The 18,136-nt window shown below is 42.8% G+C and overlaps 1 protein-coding gene and 1 long non-coding RNA gene across 2 annotated transcripts in view; one reads left to right on the top strand and one right to left on the bottom strand.

The window, feature by feature from the left end:
• The first annotated feature begins 2,358 nt into the window (after positions 1 to 2,358).
• The window catches only part of LOC134311953 (Fc receptor-like protein 5), a 34,676-nt gene continuing 18,898 nt past the window's right edge, over positions 2,359 to 18,136 (top strand). Inside the window, exons 1-3 of the mRNA XM_062993605.1 lie at positions 2,359 to 2,372; positions 3,105 to 3,124; positions 3,724 to 3,993. Coding sequence (XP_062849675.1) covers positions 2,359 to 2,372; positions 3,105 to 3,124; positions 3,724 to 3,993 — 304 coding nt within the window. The remainder of the gene's footprint in view (positions 2,373 to 3,104; positions 3,125 to 3,723; positions 3,994 to 18,136) is intronic.
• Positions 15,115 to 15,757, bottom strand: LOC134312437 (uncharacterized). The gene is made up of 3 exons (XR_010011549.1): positions 15,716 to 15,757; positions 15,377 to 15,420; positions 15,115 to 15,203 (listed from the first exon to the last, which is right to left on the bottom strand). It is a non-coding gene; the product is annotated as an uncharacterized LOC134312437 (long non-coding RNA).

Here is an 18,136-nt window from a genome sequence, read left to right as displayed (position 1 = left end):
GCACTAAAGTGGTTGAAATCTTCTCTCTGTTTGATGAAGGTAATTCAGTTTTAGCCTGATCAGACAGACCCTGCACATGAGGAAGTGAAAGATCTAAAAGCAGAGACACGTTGGTGGTTTAGCTTCTATTCTTATTGGCGTCTGCAGTAAAATATGATGATGTCCAAATGTGGAGATGTGGGGGTAACTGACCACTGCTACTTATTTCTTAAAATAAAGATACTGGACTATTTTCCAATTTCCATACTGGACAATGCATCACACCCCTTCCATGACCTCCTAGTCAGACAGCGGAGCACCTTCAGTTCCTTCAGGTATAAGAAGGAATGAAATAGGAAATCGTTTGTAGCAACAGCAATTATGCTGTGTAACTCATCCCCACTGTGCAGGGAACATCATTGCACACTGAGTTAATACCAGGACTATCAGGACAGACTTAATTCTACATGTAATGAACATGTGAGCCTAAGGTTTGATAGTAAATATACAGCAGATTTATGGTTAGTTCTGCTCATTTTTATCATGTACACATCACCAGCCCACGCTGCTTTGGACAGTGATTACTTGTGATTATTATCATTGAAAGATTAACAGATAAGATGGTATATCCTCAGTGTGCACTGAGACTAAGGTAAAACCTAAAAACATTCAGGTCTGTTTTTTAAACATTATTACTGGCCCCAAATTACCTCCATCCATTTTTTTTTTATGTGTTGTAGACCTGAAATGCAGAATTAGAATAGTGAATTTGTGTGCTTATAGAATGTATTTAATATGATATATGAAGTATTAAAATACAATTGATTTAGATGTTGTTGCGGTTTTGCTTATAATAGATCTACGTACGTCTTGCAGTGAAGGAGGATAAAAATATATGATAAATGGCCACAGCTTCCTGTTCATGTTTCATGTTTGAGTTCCTTAAATAGAAGAAACAAGTTCATACACTGCTACAACTTACATTTACTTTAAATGTTATTTCATTGCAGTTAGTATGAACCCAAGATATGTCATGTTTTGTCTGGACAACTTAATTTAATTTGTTAATATATATTCATTCCTGCTTTTCACTCTCCAGCTCTCTTTTGAATGGAACGAAGTCTTTTTTAACCATTCTCATGTACTTTTGGATGTGTGTTTTGGGTCATTATCCTGCTGTTTGACCCATTAGACTTAAACCTAGTTCTCTTACATTTTACTCTAAACTCCTATAAAAGGATAATCCTCTTGATTTCATTGTTACTGTAACATGTTTAAAGCCTCCAGTCCCAGAGGCAGCAAAGCAGCCTCACAACATTATAGATCTTTCACCAAGTTTTACTGTAGGTAGGGTTTATGTTTCTTTCTAGTCTTTATTTTACGGTCTATAAAAATAACGTTGGTATGCATTACCAAAGAGCTTTAGTCTGTCCATAAAACATTTTCTTTTTTTCTTTTATTTTATGCATTTTCTCCCCATTTCCCCCTGATTTAGCCCTCTCAATTTTGTCTTCCGCTGCTACCACAATACTTATCTTGCCCCTGCTCCTTATCTCGCCCCTGCTTTCTGCACAGGTGTCTATTCCGCCAATCAGGGTCCTTACACAGCGTATGAAGACCCACCCACCCACACATAGTCTGGCCCCCATCCTGCAGATATGGTGGCCTATTAGTATGTGCTGCAGGCACTGCCAATTATGCCCACTAGAAGACGCCCAGCCGACCGGAGGCAACACCGAGTTTTGAACCAAGAAGTTGAGAAACTCAGTGCTGGTGTGCAAACGGAATATCCTGCTGTGCCACCTGGGCGCCCATATAAAACATTTTCACAGAAGGATTGTGGTTTGTTTACGCAACTTTTCCCGCTCATTTTTATGTCTGTATTCAATTAGTGGTATACTCCTTGGCCTTCACCCATAGAGTCTTGTTTTTTTTTAGTGTATGGCATATTGTACAGGTTGAAACCACTATTCCATGTGTATGTAACATTTAACTGTTAAAGCTGTGGGTCTTTTGAGATCATCTTGTACCCTTAAGACTTATTGTGCTTGGTGATAATAGCTCAGACAGTTCTCTTGTCTTTCAAACTGGCCTTTTAATCATCAAAGCCACCATTCATAGGCTAATTGAAATCATGTGAGCACTGACAAGGTTTAGACAGGTGAGACAAATTTTTGAATCTATCATAGATTAGTCTGATTTTCAAACAAAACAAATGATGCCATTATTTGTGTCTTACCATCTTTAAAAAAAAATTGTATCCATTTTAACTGCCAGGTTTCTTGTGCCTTTCTGTATCAAACATGAGTTTACATTCAGGGATGCCAGTTGACTACAACTGTACAAATAATTATGTACAAGGTAGCACCAGTTGTCAAAATGAGGAGTCTCAGGTAGGTAGGTAGATTAGATTGGATTGGATAGGATCTATGTGAAAAAATACACAATTAAGTGACAAGTAAAGTGACACGTGTAAACTGTAAGCATAAACAGGTCCATTATTACCAGTGATGTTATCTGTGCAGGTCATTAATAATTGATATTAGTTCACTTCAGCAACAAATATTATTTTATCTGGCAAATACATTAACTGTTGATTTCTTAGTCTTCACATCTTCTTTCTGTGTCCTTCACTAACATCCTGAGTAGGGCTAATTCAGACATGAGATTCCTCAGTTCACAAGTTAAATATCAAACATAGTCATGTACAATTTTGTATCTCCAATTTACCTCACCTGCATGTCTTTGGACTGTGGGAGGAAACCCATGCAGACACGGGGAGAACATGAAAACTCCACACAGAAAGGACCTGGACCGCCCCACCTGGGGATCGAACCCAGGACCTTCTTACAATCTTTGTCTCAACCTCATCTGTCAAGCAATGGGCAACAATTACAGTAGTGTCTCTGTATCTTTATCTGTCTTTGTTTATACTGAGACTGTTTGTGGTTTGAACATTTTAAAATTATCTTTATTATTTAGGTGGTGTGATGCACTTCCTTTCTGCTGACTTGTCAAATTTACTAAATCATTTAATCTCAACTCAAACTAAACATTGTTATGGTCAGTGTGTGTCTGAAATCTATTGTTTTAATATTTTATTTTATCTCTGTTTTCTTTCCTAGTGCTGATTTTACTCGTCCAAGTACACAAATCTGAAGGTAATGTTTAAAAATGACTCTTTAAATTGTGTACATGGTTAAAAATATTGAATTACTGTGTGTTGATTATGATGCAGAATTTAAGATTTGTACAGCTGCTGTGTTTTTAATAAACCTTTACTGAGGTGCTTATACTGGTTCCTACTGTTCAGCCTGTTGTATCACAAATAACTTTGTGGAAGGTCGTTTTGAAGAGGTCGTGGGGAAAAAACATGTCCACATACCTCTAAGCATATAGGCCCTATTTAATTCACGACCATGAAATGAGCATTTTCCTGTGTAATATGCAATTTGCTGTGAAATTCAAAATTAAAGGTTTATTAGCATGTTTAGCGATTTAAAATTTTTTATTTGCTTAGCGTTTAAGTGCCTCATGTTTACAGGTTAATTTGCACTATAAGGTGATTCTAGCAATCCTACAGCAATTTATTTAGCAACCGGTTAGTCAAAATGTCTGAGATTTTGACTCCGATTTTGACTCAGTAGTTTCTACCACTTACATATTATCGACAGTAAATGTGTTGTTAAGTTTATAACATGTAGAACTGGTTTGTAATCACATTTATTTGGTGTAACTGTACAGAGAGACCAAAAGCTGTTCTGAAACTGCTGCCTGATGGACGAATATTCAGTGGAGAAAAAGTCACTTTCACATGTGAAATACAAGACACAAAGAAGGACCGGAAGTACAACTGGTTTAAAGATGATAGTGAACTTTCCTCTGCTGGTGAGAACAGAGAATATTCATTTGTTACTACAGAGCAGGACAGTAGTAGCTACACCTGCAGTGGACAGGGAGAAATTTGCTTTCAGAACTCAGAGATCAGTAATACTGTTACACTGACTGTATCAGGTGAGTGTGTTCATCTCTTCTACACACACATATTCACTTCAGCATCACATCACTACATTCATCACAGATTATGATCATTACTTTAAAATGTAGTCAGTAGATTTTATCACACAGTTATTTTGTCCAGTAATGATTCCAGACACAGTGGTACAATCCACAATATATGGCCAAAATATGTGGACACCACTTCTAATTATGGAGATCATTGGGTTTATCCACACATATTCCTAACAGGTGGCAATAAAACAATAATATGAATTATATTCAATTAACTTTGTCGAGGTTTGTGGAAGACTAAAATCAGAACCCCAAATCAGACAAAGTTGAGACATTAAGTAAAATGCAAATAAAATAAATACACTTATGGTTTCTTATGGTGGTTAGATGTATTAATATATCAAAACATTTACAATCGTCTAGAACAAAGTTAGCACTACTTCTAATTAAGCAAGCTTTATATTGCTATGGCCTTTGTGATTTTTGATTCATTCAAAATTAAGCATCTTTTAGGTGCCCAGGTGGCACAGTGGAATATTCCGCTGAACATCTCAGTTCGAATCTCGGCTCTGCTACCAGTCAGAGGGCACAATTGGCAGTGCCTGCAGCAGACACAAATTGTCCACCCTGTCTGCTGGGTGGGGAAATGACTGGACTAAGTAGGTGGGGTTTTCAAAGGCTGTGCAAGCACCCTGGTTAGCAGACCGAGGCACCTGTGCAGAAAGTGGATGAGCCTCACGTGCGACCAATGCATAAAGAAGGGGTCTGCTAGGACTGTGCATGCGTTGGAGGGTGTGTGAGCAGCAATATACCCTCCTCTGACCCTCCTCTACTACAACCCCAAATCAGAAAAAGTTGGGACAGTATGGAAAATACAAAAAAAAATCTAGTGTTTCTTACTTTGACTTTTATTTCACAGCAGACAGTATGAACCCAAGATATTTAATCTTTCACCTGAACATCCTCATTTAATTTGTTAATATACATCCATTCCTGCATCTCAGACCTGCAACACATTCCAAAAAAGCTAGTTTAGGTCTATCAATGAGATAAAAAAAATAACTTACTAAGCAGTAATGTGATTTCAAACCTGTGATATAAACAGGTGATTGTTATCATGATTTGGAACAAAAGCAGTATTAAGCACTACAATACAGAGTTTTATTCACAAATGGGACTTAAAACCTTACCAAAAGCCGGGGTCTGTCATGGTATGGGGTGTCAGTGCCCCAAATAAAAGGTAATTTACGTTTCTGTGATGGCAGCAATACAGAAAAGTTTACTTAGCAATTGTGAAATAAGATTAGACAGACAATTTGTGGAAATGTAATAAAAAATTTCCTTTTCTACCACAAAACATTAAACATTTTAGAAACAGTTTAGTAATCTTTAATTTGTATATTAAAAAAATAGGAATAAGAAACCAGATTATATGTTTGTTTATATGAGATTAAGAATAACTATATATTAACTACAACCATATTATCATGAAATAATGAATTACACACATCACACAACAACAAAATATACATACAGCTGTGTGCTAACATTAGAGCAGTGGTGGCTCCTGCCAAATCTCTCGGGAGGGGGGGGCCAATTGTTGGCCAAGATGATGGCCAAGGTGACCAGTTCAAAGGGTAAATTAAAGCTTAAATAATTAACATCTTTAGTCTGTCAGTTTGCCCTCACAAATAAGTAAAGCCTTCACACTAACAATTTAATTCAGTCTTCATCGGATAGCATTTTATTTTAGGTGCAGCAGATCCAGAATAAATATTGGCATCGGGGCTGATGTGCAATGAATAAAAAAGTACAATTAGTTTGTTTGTTTGTTTATTAGGGTTTTAACATCATGTTTTACACTTTGGTTACAATTATGACAGGAATGGTATACTATAGTAACTATAGTTACTGAATGACATTTCCCTTAATGACACGATGGAGTTGCTCTTGCAGTGCTCTTAGTATAATGATAAATAATTAAGAACTACGAACTTGTTTAATGATGTTAAATCTGATTCTTTCATGGCGCTCATGTTTTAAAGCAGAAACAAAGACAGGCACATTTCTGCACAAGATGCAGAAGTTTCTAAAACTTAATGCAATGCAACCACAGTACGTCTCTTCCCTGTAGTTTTTTTTTTCTTTTAAAATAAATATTTTTTGTTGTAAAAAATAAAAGTGTTGTTTGAATTAGACCTACATTTTAGGCAAGGTAGCAACATTTTCATGATCGTTCATCATTGATATTAATATCAGGGCTGTCTTGTAGTTTACCCAGTAGCGCCTCCCGAGGAATGAAGAGCCATTTTTTTGAACGGCTCTTTAAAAGAAACAGAGCCAAAAGATCCGGCTCCATTCAAGGAGCCATAATTCCCATCACTACACCAGGTTACGTGTGACGCAAGCACGTAAGTGAGAGCCCTCCCGGAACCCATACAGATTGTATTGCAGTGCCTACAGTTCGAAAAAAAGTGCTTTAATATGAGAGTCTATCAGAGCAATCCGGGCAATTTTCAGACTGAAATCACCCAAAAGGGGCGGTACTGTACGGAACACAACTCGACACTGATTGGACTACGATATTCAGAGGCAAGACAGACTGTCCAGAACAGTCACAGCTAGTTTTACACTGGTTGAATGTGACAGTAAAATTTCTTTCTTTTCCCCCTTTGGTGGTGCGTCACCCGATCGCCCTAAGGAACGAGCCGCCCCTGCATTAGAGGACCCCTGACCTGATTACATCTTTGATTGCCCTTTTCATGTTTAAAATAAATATTTATTTAACCTAAAGGGAGGTGCACTTGCCTAATGATGTATGTGGACTAGAATTATTTCTTTCCTTTTGATTTTAACATAATGAAAAGATTTTACACCAATTACAGGTAATTAAAGGTAAAAAAAATAAGTTTTTACAACTTTTTAGAAATCTTAATTTTTAAGATTTTATATCATAATTTATTAAAATTTTGTTCATAACCACTTTATCCAGATCAGGTTTAGTTTAATTTTACACTGTAACATTTTTAATAAACATTACAGACACAAAGCATCTGTTGAAGATGAGAAATCCTCTGTTTATATTATATAAAAAACTCTGATATCTTTATTATTTCAACAGCAAAACCCAAACCAACTGTGACTGGAGTTCCTCAGAGCTTCATCTACACTGGAGAAGATGTTACTCTGAACTGTGAGCTGCAGGAGCAGCAGTCTACTGAATGGACATTTAACTGGTACAAAATAACTGGGACTCAATCGACACCTGTAACTCCAAACACCAACTCACTCAGTGTGCCGACCACTAATGCAGGAGAAACAGAGTACCAGTGTAAAGCACGCAAGGGAAACTACGGCTCAGAGTTCAGTGATAGTGTCACAATTACAGTTAAAGGTACGAAATGTTTTTTTTTTTACTTTTTCTTACAGCTAAAAAATTAGAAGTACATTTAAGAAACAACAATTCAATTTAAAATATAAAGGGTCACAGGCTAGCATACACCTCCGACAACACACACAGCAGCAGACAACATATTTTTTACCAACCTAATACAAGAAAAGACTGTCAGCTGCCCACAGAAAGCATTTGCCAACGGTTATATTTGCCAAAGATGTTAACTTTTGCACATGTGCAGTTACTATTTTAGCTTTTTTATATTGAAGTTCATCAGATTTGTGTTCTGTTGACAATGACTTAACTGGCTTGTTATTTAGGGTCCCAGAGACCCCAGTACTGTGTGAATAAAATAAAATAGTTTAAAGTTCAAAATTAACTAAATGAACTGAAGCATTCACTGTAAAAAAAGCGTAAAAAACTATTTTTCTGGCAGCAGGGGCGCCAGAAAATGCCTGTAAAAAACAGGAAAAAACTGTAAAATTAAAAACAGAGATAAACTGTAAAAAAACGGTAATTATATTTACCATAATTAACATCTATCACTGTAATTTTACAGGAAATTGTCCTATAATTTCATGAAATCTTCTACTTTCAACATATATTGTTAGAACAGTGTCATACACCTCTAAAAAAACAGAATAATTATCTTTATAAATGATAAAGAAAAGTTTAAGTACAGATAATTACTACTGTTATCACAAAAAATAGCATATAAAACAAAACAAAAAAAACCATGTAATTTTACTTAGCAAAAGTCCAAGTTAACTGTCAGAGGTATTGCAAAAAAAATTAAATCTGTTAAATTGTCTTTTTGTATTATTTAAATACAATAATAAATTGTCAAAATAAAAGCATTTTCTTTCTCTAAAACATAAGTTAACTGTACTTTTAAATTGTTATTCTTCATTTAAAAAAATATACAAAATACAAACATTTTAAGTAGGTTAAGATTTGTCTGCATAATACTTACTGTGATATTTTGCAGCTGTTACATGTTATATAGAACTTTAGAACATATATAGAACTTTAAAAATGCAGTAAAAATAGATTTTGTTAATTTCAGCTTCAAAATGGATCAAGATCCACCACAATTCAGCTATTTTTGACCCAAATAATTTTCACACAAATGAACAGTAAGTGTAGAAACAAGGAGGTTTTAATGTAATGGCTGATCAGTGTAAGAATCAGATGTCTAACACAATACAGCATACAATAAGTGCAATCAGAATTCATTTCAATGGAAAATGTTTAACAAAGCAGCACACAGTTAAGTGAAATGTCTACAAAACATGGGCATGAAACACTTATAAATCTGAATTATGTACAAAACACAGTGCCAACATTGAAGTTTTCAGAAAGTGCAACCACAGTGGGATTCGATAAACAGTACGTCACAAGTGTAATACTCAGTATGGACTACATCTCACTGAACAGCTTTATATTTAGTAATTGAGCTTTATGAGACAGTTTGTTAGCATCTAGTTCAAGAAACAGTTTTTGGAGTACATCAAAAGTGTATCTGAATGTAGGAGGGTAACTCAAGTTCTAAATCATAAGGTTATAAATATATAAGGCATAAATCAGCCCGAACTGCAAAGGCAAGGAACACACTGCCCAGGTCTTCTTGTTAGGATCCGCCAGCACTTACCGTTTATTTCCAGCGTTTTGTTTTATTCCGGTTTGTATTTTGTTTTTCTCCGTTTTCTTTAGTTTCCCCGATCGCTTTTGTTCTTGGTGGTGGTTCGCGTTTGTTTTCCCGTTTTGCTCCCTTCTCCCCCTAGCGGCCTGGAGCGGTACTGTTTTCGGAGGTTGCTGCGGTACCAGCCAATAGATCGCTGGAGGGCGGACCCCTCACACACCTGCGCCTCATTTCTCATCTCATCAACTCCTGCATTTAAACGCCGGCTTTTCCTTCACTCCTCGCCAGATTGTCTGCTTGCCATACGGTACACAGACGGCCGTTCGTTGTGTCCTTAAGACCGTGAGTCTACTTCTTTTACCTGCTCCGCTTAAACGTATTTTGTTTTTCATCGCCTCCTAGACCTTCCCCCCGTTCCTGCGTTCCTGCCGTTCCTGGTTCTCCTGTGTTCCTGCCGTTCCTGGTTTTCCTGTGTTCCTGCCGTTCCTGGTTTTCCTGCCGTTCCGCCGTTCCTGGTTCCCCTGTGTTCCTGCCGTTCCTGGTCATCCTGCATTCCTGCCGTTCTTGGTTCTCCTGCGTTCCTGCCATTCCTGGTCATCCTGCATTCCGGTTCATCACTCCTGGTCATCAGTCCGCCCTGCAGTTCCCCGGCGCTTCCAGTACCGCTCCTGCCGCTCCCCTCTCGTTTTCTGTTATCTTTTTGGTTGTTTGTTTTGGTCGTTATTTATTATTTGTTTAAATAAATATCGTATTTTCACTTCTGGGTTTTGTTGTTTGTGCACTCGCCTTTGGGTTCCCCCCTAGTCCTTGGTGGGTTATTAACTAACCCTAACAGTACAATCTGGCCACCATGGAACCCACGGGTGCACAAACGGGTGGGGACCTGACCGTTGAGGAGATCCTTACCCGCCATAACCAGATGCTGGGGACACTCAGCCAGCAGCTCGCTGGCTTGACCCAGCAAGTAGTACGTCTAATACCTCCTAACCCTGTACCTCTTGCTCCTCCCCAGGTTCCGGTCGTACCTCCGACGGGTCCCGTGGTTCCAGGGTCCTCCGTGGAAACACCTGTCCCCAACCCCGAGCCCTTCTGTGGAGACCTGGAGAGGTGCAGAGGGTTTTTGTTCCAATGCGAATCCATTTTCCGTCAGCGTCCCACTACCTTTGCCACCGAGGCCAGTAAGGTGGCCTTTATTATTGGTCACCTGAGAGGCAGGGCCCTGACCTGGGCCGAAGCGGTACAGTCACAGACGGACCCTCGAGAGGGCTCATTTGTTGACTTCCTCGCCCGGTTCAGGACAGTGTTTGACCACCCGGATTATTCGGGGAGTGCCTCTTCCCGACTATTTTCCCTGCGCCAAGGTTCCCGGTCCGTGGCTGATTATTCTATTGAGTTCTGGACCTTGGCCGCCGACTCGGGGTGGAACGACGAGGCCCTCCGGGAGGCTTTCCGGCAGGGTCTCATCGACTCCCTGAGGGATGAGTTGGCGGCAAGGGACGAGAGCCCCGACCTCCACTCCCTGGTAGCTCTGGCCATCCGCTTGGATAACCGCCTCCGCGGCCGCCGCCATGAAAGGGCGGCCAGAACCGGGTCCAGGCTACCTTCCCCTTTGACCTGTTCGAGCCCCTCAGAGCCCTCAGGTGCCTCCAGTGTTGCCCCTATACCCTTAGTACCAATGCCTGAACCCATGCAGCTGGGGCGTGCCCGGTTAACCCCCCAGGAGCGGGCTAACCGCTTCAGGGCCGGGCAATGCCTTTATTGTGGTCAGGCAGGCCATATTCTCCGGGTATGCCCTGTCCGGCCAAAAGAGGGCGCCCGTCAGTAGCCGTGGGGGTACTGGCGGGCGACTCTCAGCTATCCCCCCTCCCACAACTATCCCAATCCTCCCAGCAACGCCACCTCCGCATGCAGGCAACCCTTTGTTGCCATGGCTGCTCGGTCCCTCTCCAGGTCTTAGTGGACTCGGGTGCGGAGGACAACCTGTTGGACGAAGGGCTGGCAAGTCAGCTGGGGGGGACCCTGGAGCCCCTGGACCCTCCTATCACTGCGCGAGCCCTGGATGGACGGATCATTGCCCGGGTGACCCACCGTACCGCGCCTTTGTCACTGCTCCTCTCAGGAAACCACTGGGAGACCCTCTCCTTCATAGTTATCAAAGCTCCTCAGACCCCCCTGGTCCTAGGCTACCCCTGGTTGGCACGTCACAACCCCCACATCGACTGGGCTCGTGGACGAGTTGTGGCTTGGAGCGACTTTTGCCACGCCAACTGTCTGGTCTCCGCCATCCCTCAGCCGGGGAACGGGACAAGCACCACCCCCTCTGCAGCATCCCCTGACCTGTCCAAGGTGCCCCGGGAGTACCACTTCCTCCGCGAGGTGTTCAGCAAGTACCGGGCCCAGTCTCTACCCCCCCACCGACCCTACGATTGTGCCATCGACTTGCTGCCTGGTGCCCCACTGCCTACCAGTCGGCTCTATAACCTCTCTCGTGCTGAGAGGAGCACGATGGAGAGCTACATCTCGGAGTCTCTGGCCGCCGGAATCATCCGCCCCTCATCATCTCCCTTAGGAGCTGGTTTCTTTTTTGTCGAAAAGAAGGATAAGACCCTGCGGCCATGCATCGACTACCGGGGCCTCAACCAGATCACGGTCAAGAACCGGTATCCCCTGCCGTTGATGTCGTCGGCCTTTGAACCCCTGCACAGTGCTACCATCTTCACAAAGTTGGACCTGCGTAACGCGTATCACCTGGTGCGGATCCGAGAAGGCGACGAGTGGAAGACGGCGTTCAACACCCCGCTCGGCCACTTCGAGTACCTCGTGATGCCCTTCGGGCTTTGTAACGCCCCAGCAGTCTTCCAAGCCTTGGCCAACGATGTGCTCAGAGACTTCCTCAACCGGTTCGTGTTCGTCTACCTTGACGACATCTTGATTTTTTCCAAGTCCCGGGAAGAACACGGAGCGCATGTCCGGAGGGTCCTCTCTCGGTTATTGGAGAACAGATTGTTCGTCAAGGTCGAGAAGTGCGAGTTCCACGTCGACTCTGTGGAATTCCTCGGGGTCGTTCTGGAGAGCGGCCAGGTTAGAGCCGACCCACACAAGATCCGAGCGGTCACAGAGTGGCCTACCCCTACCACTCGGAAAGAGCTCCAATGCTTCCTGGGTTTCGCTAACTTCTACCGACGATTCATCCGAAACTACAGCCACGTGGCAGCACCCCTCACTCGCCTCACCTCGACTAAAATTTCCTTCACCTGGCCCCGGGAGGCAGAGGAAGCTTTTCTCCGGCTCAAGACCTTGTTCACTTCCGCCCCCATCCTCATCCAGCCCGACCCCGACAAGTCGTTCGTGGTGGAGGTGGATGCATCCGATACTGGGGTAGGGGCTGTGCTCTCCCAGCGGGCGAGTCCCGAGAACCCTCTGCACCCTTGTGCTTTTTTTTCACGTCGCCTTTCTTCAGCTGAGGCCAATTACGATGTCGGGGACCGTGAGCTACTGGCAGTGAAACTGGCCTTGGAGGAGTGGAGGCACTGGCTGGAGGGGGCCGCTCAGCCCTTTGTCGTCTGGACGGATCACAAGAATTTGTCTTACGTCCAGACGGCAAAGAGGCTGAACGCCAGGCAAGCCAGATGGGCACTATTCTTCGCCCGGTTTGATTTTACTTTGACCTACCGGCCTGGATCCCGGAACATCAAACCGGACGCCCTCTCTCGCCAGTTTGCCCCGAAGGAAGCCCTCACCTCTTCCGAGACTATCCTCCCGCCGAGTCGACTTGTTGGGCTCCTCACTTGGGACGTTCGTCGTCTAGTCACCGAAGCCCAGGCCCAGGAACCAGACCCCAGGACAGGAACCCAAACCCGTCTCTTCGTCCCGGCCACAGCTCGCTCGCCGGTCCTTCAATGGGCCCATGCGTCCCGCGTCGCCTGCCATCCCGGGACTAGTCGTACCTTATCCTTCCTAAAGAGGCATTTCTGGTGGCCATCCTTGGAGAAGGATGTTAGGGAATTTGTGGCGGCCTGTACCATCTGCGCACGCAACAAAGCATCCCATCAATCTCCTGCGGGGCTACTTCAGCCTCTCCCTATCCCGAGTCGCCCATGGTCCCATATTGCCTTGGACTTCGTCACGGGCCTTCTGGATTCCAACGGGAACACAGTCATCCTCACCATCGTTGACCGGTTTTCCAAGGCCGTACATTTTGCTGCTCTGCCGAAGCTCCCCACAGCCTTCCAAACAGCAGAACTTTTAGTTAATCTAGTTTTTCGCGTTCATGGAATACCATTGGACATTGTGTCAGACCGAGGACCCCAATTCACCTCCCAGGTTTGGAAGGCCTTCTGCAGGGCACTGGGCGCCACAGTCAGTTTGTCCTCCGGCTTCCACCCACAGTCCAACGGTCAGGCGGAGAGGACCAACCAGGGCCTGGAGTCGGCCTTACGGTGCATGGCTGCTCGCAACCCCAAGGCCTGGAGCTCCCACCTGGCCTGGGTCGAGTATGCCCACAACTCCCTGGTGTCATCTGCCACAGGATTGTCCCCCTTCGAGGCCTCCTTAGGCTACCAGCCACCACTGTTCCCCGAACAAGAAGCCGATGTGGCAGTCCCCTCTGTTGGGCACCACCTTCGCAGGTGCCGAAGACTCTGGCGCTCCACCAGGACCACCCTCCTGCGCACTCGGGACGCCAACCAGCAGTCGGCCGATCGTCGTAGAAGACCGGCCCCCCCCTATGCTCCTGGTCAAGCTGTCTGGTTGTCCACCCTTCACATCCCCTTACGTGTTGAGTCTCGGAAACTCTCCCCCCGCTACATCGGCCCCTACACCGTCGAGAAGATCATCAACCCCACGTCGGTACGACTGAAACTCCCCCGCCACATGCGGATCCACCCCACATTCCACGTCTCCCAGCTCAAGCCCGTGGTTTCCTCACCCTTGAACCCTCCGACCGAACCCCCACCACCCCCCCGGCTCATCGATGGGCATCCGGCATACACGGTTCGCCGGTTGCTGGATGTCCGTAGACGTGGTCGGGGCCTCCAATACCTGGTAGATTGGGAGGGTTATGGGCCTGAGGAGCGGTCGTGGGTTCCCCGGGTTGCCATCCTTGACTCCAACCTGGTCCGCGAGTTCCACCGTCTACATCCTGATAGACCCGGTAGGCCACCTAGAGGTGGCCGTTGAGGGGGGGGTACTGTTAGGATCCGCCAGCACTTACCGTTTATTTCCAGCGTTTTGTTTTATTCCGGTTTGTATTTTGTTTTTCTCCGTTTTCTTTAGTTTCCCCGATCGCTTTTGTTCTTGGTGGTGGTTCGCGTTTGTTTTCCCGTTTTGCTCCCTTCTCCCCCTAGCGGCCTGGAGCGGTACTGTTTTCGGAGGTTGCTGCGGTACCAGCCAATAGATCGCTGGAGGGCGGACCCCTCACACACCTGCGCCTCATTTCTCATCTCATCAACTCCTGCATTTAAACGCCGGCTTTTCCTTCACTCCTCGCCAGATTGTCTGCTTGCCATACGGTACACAGACGGCCGTTCGTTGTGTCCTTAAGACCGTGAGTCTACTTCTTTTACCTGCTCCGCTTAAACGTATTTTGTTTTTCATCGCCTCCTAGACCTTCCCCCCGTTCCTGCGTTCCTGCCGTTCCTGGTTCTCCTGTGTTCCTGCCGTTCCTGGTTTTCCTGTGTTCCTGCCGTTCCTGGTTTTCCTGCCGTTCCGCCGTTCCTGGTTCCCCTGTGTTCCTGCCGTTCCTGGTCATCCTGCATTCCTGCCGTTCTTGGTTCTCCTGCGTTCCTGCCATTCCTGGTCATCCTGCATTCCGGTTCATCACTCCTGGTCATCAGTCCGCCCTGCAGTTCCCCGGCGCTTCCAGTACCGCTCCTGCCGCTCCCCTCTCGTTTTCTGTTATCTTTTTGGTTGTTTGTTTTGGTCGTTATTTATTATTTGTTTAAATAAATATCGTATTTTCACTTCTGGGTTTTGTTGTTTGTGCACTCGCCTTTGGGTTCCCCCCTAGTCCTTGGTGGGTTATTAACTAACCCTAACACTTCTAGAACCACACCACTGTCTAATACCACTCCAGTATTGGCAGGGGGGTCCCATGGCTTCAGCTCCCTCAACTCTAGTCACATAGATCCCAAGAACAGTCTCCTCAATCACCCGTTCAGTTGCAGCCATATCACCATCCTGCAATGGAACAGAGGGGGAAAATCACTTTCTTAAACTTAACAGTACACAAATTTCCATTTAGGACTTAACATATCTGACATCTCACTTCAACCTATATTTTAACTCAGACGTACATTGGCCCGAAAAGATGGGGTGGTTGCTGTAACAACTCAGAGGAAACTTGTGCTTACCTTCACCCTCCTAGCGCTGATGGTATTGCGTGATTGGAGGAATCCTAAATTGCAGATGAAATTGGATACTATTAAAATGATATATAAATAAAAAAATACTAAAGAAAACTAAAGGAAATCAAAATCAGCAAGACAAATATTTATAAAGAAATTACCAGCTTAAATAAGAAAATAGACATAAAATACATAAAACAAAAAAGTAAGTAAAAGAACCAAACAGGATAAATAATAAGAATTTCCACATTTTTTCTTCTTCACTTAATCTAAACTTAACTCAGTGTTCAGTCAAAAGTAGCTCAATATTCTTCAATTTAGCATAAAATGTAGAAAATAAATTACCAGTAAAAGGTCAGTCCAACTGCAACTACACATTTCCAACCATCTGTAAACAGAAGATACAAGACATCAGTTATTTTGTTGAAAATAACTAAAATATTATTTCTATATTAAAGACTTTAACATTACAAATTCATTGATTATCCAATACTGTTCACATGTGTGTGCTTTCCAGGACAACAGTCACAAAACTCAGGTTTGTAATGATACTAACGTTACAGAATCACTTTGTTTTGGTTTGTGAAGAACGTGAGCGCCAAACGAAAAACATGCCGGTCCCCTCAGGCTCGTGACGCCTGCTCACATCTAGGTTGTGTCCATGTCTTTTAATGCACTGGCACCGCAAATATTACACATCTTTTATTTTCTACCTTCTTCTAATATACTTCCGCATGAAGTAATTTAAGCCATTTTTACCTTTCGGGAAAGAATCTTACTGCCACAAGTTGAGAATACTGGCTGTCGAACTTGACTAGCTTAGCACTAGCTAGCACCACGGCAGTGCAACGTTATCACACATAGCGCAACCGGACTTAATATACAGTCAGCCAATGGCAGTCTATTAAAATCTGCCTCAAGAATTTAATATGATTCACAGAAACCCTGGAAAGATGTTAATAAATAAATCACTATAAGCAAGTCCGCCGTTAGCGTTAGCATTAGCACGCGCGAATTAGCGTTAGCATTTTTAAACAAATAAAACATGCACAACAATAAAACTTTAATATTACTCAACTAAAGAGCTATATTAAACAATATAATAAGATAAACATCATGATTAGCATGCAATTAGACATATGGAAAAAAAATTTGTAAAGCTTCACATTACCTGAGATGCCATTGAAACACAATGTGCCTTCACGATGGCTGCGTCCGGAATCGCATACTTCCATACTCAATAGTACGCGAAATGAGGACGCGAGAGCGGTTAGTATGTCCGAATACATAGTATAAATAAAGAGGTACGCGAGAAGTACCCGGATGACCTACTTATTGGGCAGCCATGTTTGAGTATGCAAGCGATGCACACTTGCGGTCCGTTAATGTATCCCATAATGCAACTGGAGCTGCGTAGGCGTTCGAAGCGTAATAAGAAACAAGAAAGATAGCGGTCCTCTGTTTACAAGTGTAAGTAAGATAAATAAAATAAAACATTTTAAAGACGAATTCATAACAAAAACACGATAAATATCCAAAAGTTTGGCGAGTGGGGTTTGTAATGAGTCTGTAACCATGGTGATATTACGTCATCACGTCCCACGTCATCACTTGACGTTGGAAAGATGGCGGATGTAGTGCGTAGCGGTGTTGTGTGCATACTGCACACTTCTGTACTGGAAGTATGTACTTTTTTTACCGGCAGAGTAGTGCATACTTCCTCCAATCTAGTACATACTCTCTAAGTATGCGATTCCGGACGCAGCCGATGTATTGCGTAATCCCCGGTGCGTCATATCCGGTTTCATCTGATAAACTTATTGCATTAAGTAGTTCCAGGGAAATAAAGCAACTAAGTAAAGTTGAGTCCACTAGAAAACATCGAATGTTATGAATGGTTCATTTATTTGAGTTAAATAAACACAATGCAGTCATGTTTAAATCTAAAATGTACTTGATTTGTGTCACACCAGCACATATTCTTTATGCAAAACCAACAGGCACTCAAAAGTGTGTACCTGGTAGGTTAGAGCATCATTTTATATCTGTGGTGCTCTGGTTGGAATGTGCACCCAACATGTTGCACAGATGGACTGTAATACCTTTTTCTGTGTATTGGGGAATGTGGGGATGGGTAAATTATGCTTGATTTAAATATTATAAATGTGAGAATAAATCACAGTTAATAACATTTTAAATTTGACTGTGGTTTTACACAGTTTGTATAAATGCACTTATTTAACAATTCAATCTTTAAATTAATACAAATGCATAAATAAAGTAACAGTTAAAATCTGTTTAAATTGTATTTTTGCCTGTCTCATAAGGTAGGCAATACCTTTGTTTTTCCAATTTATGTATATAAAGTAGTGGTTAAGAAATGCAAAATTACAAATTATTTCTTTCTTTGCTCACATATTTTCTTGCAATTATACATTTTTAAATGCATTATTAACAGTGTTTTTATGTATTTGACAGTGATATATCGGCATAACAAAAGGTTTCTTTTTGAAAATTACAGAAGATTCTGCTATTTTGGTCAATGAAGATTACTTTATTTTTACAGATAGTTTTGTTAAAAGTGTCATCTAAAAACTGTTAAAAAACAGATTTTTTTGGTAAATCACATGACACTTTTCAATATACAGTTTATTCTTGTAATTTTACAAAAAAATTCTGTCTTTTATAAATACAGGGAAAAACTGTAAAAATGTACTGGGAAAATCTGTAAAAAAATGTTTATTTTTTACAGTGTACGTTGGTGTG

This window comes from Trichomycterus rosablanca, chromosome 4, assembly GCF_030014385.1.
Source record: "Trichomycterus rosablanca isolate fTriRos1 chromosome 4, fTriRos1.hap1, whole genome shotgun sequence".
NCBI classification, from domain to species: Eukaryota; Metazoa; Chordata; class Actinopteri; order Siluriformes; family Trichomycteridae; genus Trichomycterus; species Trichomycterus rosablanca.
This window is presented reverse-complemented; position numbering and strand designations above follow the sequence as displayed.